Here is a 2,324-nt window from a genome sequence, read left to right as displayed (position 1 = left end):
TTATAATTGGGGACGAAGCATTCCCCTTAAAAACTTATTTGTTAAGACCCTATCCTGGCAAAAATCTTGATTGCAATGAAAAAAGAATATATAATTATCGAATTTGTCGCGCTAGGAGAGTCGTAGAGAACGCCTTTGGAATATTATCACAAAAATTTCGAATATATAATAGGCGAATTCAAGCCAAACCTGAAAATGTTGATGTCATAATAATAACTACATGCATACTGCATAATTTTATTAAAAAGTACGATGGTAAACTAACCTATATACGTGATAATCAGCAATTCAATGCAGATCAATTAAGTGTAACTACATTAACAAATATTCCTATTCGAGGAGGAAATGCAACTCGGGAAGCATTTTTTATAAGAAACACTTTTAAAGATTTTTTTAACTCGTCCATAGGGTCAATTCCATGGCAAAATAATGTTTAATTTTTTAAAAAATTTTTATGCAATAAAACAATTAATGTTAAGTATTATTTAAGATTATAATAGGGTTCATTTCAGTATACAAATTGAAATTATAATAAATACTACCTACTACACTTTTTATACAATTTTCTTAAATTAGTAATTAAATAATAATAATTAATAATGTAATTTATATTATGTTACTTCTACTTCTAATTTCTACTTAGATATATATTATATATTATATATACAATACAATTTAAATAATAATACAATATATATTATATATTATTATTATAATTATTATTATTATATATTATATATATTTATATCTATTATATTATGTTACTTCTACTTTAATAAATTACTTATTTAATATTTTAAAACTTACTGGTTTGATTTAGTTCATCAGCAATACTTTTCCAAACTTTATCCTTACATGTACTGTCACTATATTTTGAATGACTCAAGTCATATAGTTCGGTATGCGTTCTTACGAGTTCAATTAATTTTTCGTTGTTCATCTTGAGGTTTGTGAAGAAAATTTAGTGAATAGTGTCTTAAAAAAACGAGTATATACTGACAACTGACTGTACTAATTGACGTATAAAAATTAAAAAAATTAAAAACTTCCCAATGATAGGTGTCGAACATACACAATCAAGCACATTGACTTCGGATGCCTGTTCAGGCATATTCATACATGCATATTCATGGATATTCATGTTCATACAGGTTCGATTCGGCACCGTTCCGTATCCAAACTTGTCCGAGCTCGGACAGAAAATCGGTCAGCGACAAATTTTTTTTGATCGGATAGAACTCGGAAAGCTCGGATCGGACTCGGATCGGACGTTTGTGAACATATGCACTAGAATACATCAAGTTTATATTTCCGAGTACACGGATGCCCTGACGGATCGGACTCGGAACGGACCCGGATCGGATGTGTGTGAAAGGACCTTAAGTCGGCCTTGAAGCCACGAAATCACCGTAATCGGCAGTATGCGGTCTGCATGGGTGTTAACCAGTTGCCCCCCACGGCTATTATCGCGATTTTAAAAATATACCAGTTACCCCCAATTGAATGTACCAGTTGCCCTCACATGTTAATATACACGCTTACAATGTATAGCTCGTAAAATAGGGGAGGTAAATACTAAATATATAATAAATATACCTATTTTTTGTAACTATATTTTTGTGTGTATCACTTAAAAATTAAAATGCATATTTTTGCATATTTTGGTAAATAAAATGAATATTTTTCAATTTTTTATTGCATACTAGTCTATCCCTGGTAATAACTAATAAATAATAATAGCCTACCTGGTGTAAAGCAAGGATTTTACCAAAACGTGTAATTTTAGATGCGTCCGAGTGGATAACGACAATTATTATGTTATCTAAGCTTTATCGGAATACGCTTTGTATTATCATTTATTATATCTTTATTAGTATTTTGATGGGTGTTAGAAATTATTATATGATGTGATGTATACCTACGTATTTGATAAGTACATTTCAGTAGACGTCATACGAAAAGCACTGACGTTGTTAACACGATGGAAAATATTTCGCGAGTGTATAGCGAAAAGGGCAATATTTTATTAGTTTTAAATAATTATACTTTTTATAAAGATCGCATTACACAAGCTGGTGTAAATGGCGATGTACATTAAAGTCGTGTACGTCAAAGCTATTTTTAAGTGAAGACGAAACGGTGCTTTTAAAATCGGTAATCGAACACAAACATTCACCGCGTAAAAATTTAACAAAAGTTATTATTTCTAATAATTTAAAACGGAAAGCTGTGGATGAAATTTCTAAACGCCCGTTAAAATTAATACGTGAAGAAGTTCAATCAAATGTCGTGATATAACATTAAACGATGTTAACTCCATTCGC

General features: G+C 30.3%; 1 protein-coding gene across 1 annotated transcript in view; it reads right to left on the bottom strand.

Moving 5' to 3' along the window:
• The window catches only part of LOC103311997, a 12,022-nt gene extending 10,881 nt beyond the window's left edge, over positions 1 to 1,141 (bottom strand). The window contains exons 1-2 of the mRNA XM_029492116.1: positions 1,073 to 1,141; positions 808 to 940 (exon numbers count right to left, since the gene is read on the bottom strand). Of these exons, the coding sequence (XP_029347976.1) occupies positions 808 to 940; positions 1,073 to 1,141 (202 nt within the window). The remainder of the gene's footprint in view (positions 1 to 807; positions 941 to 1,072) is intronic.
• Positions 1,142 to 2,324: the final 1,183 nt, after the last annotated feature.

The sequence above is a fragment of the Acyrthosiphon pisum genome, unplaced genomic scaffold, assembly GCF_005508785.2.
Source record: "Acyrthosiphon pisum isolate AL4f unplaced genomic scaffold, pea_aphid_22Mar2018_4r6ur Scaffold_20900;HRSCAF=22476, whole genome shotgun sequence".
NCBI lineage: Eukaryota > Metazoa > Arthropoda > Insecta > Hemiptera > Aphididae > Acyrthosiphon > Acyrthosiphon pisum.
The sequence above is the reverse complement of the archived record's forward strand: the minus strand, read 5'-3'. Positions and strand labels throughout refer to the sequence as shown.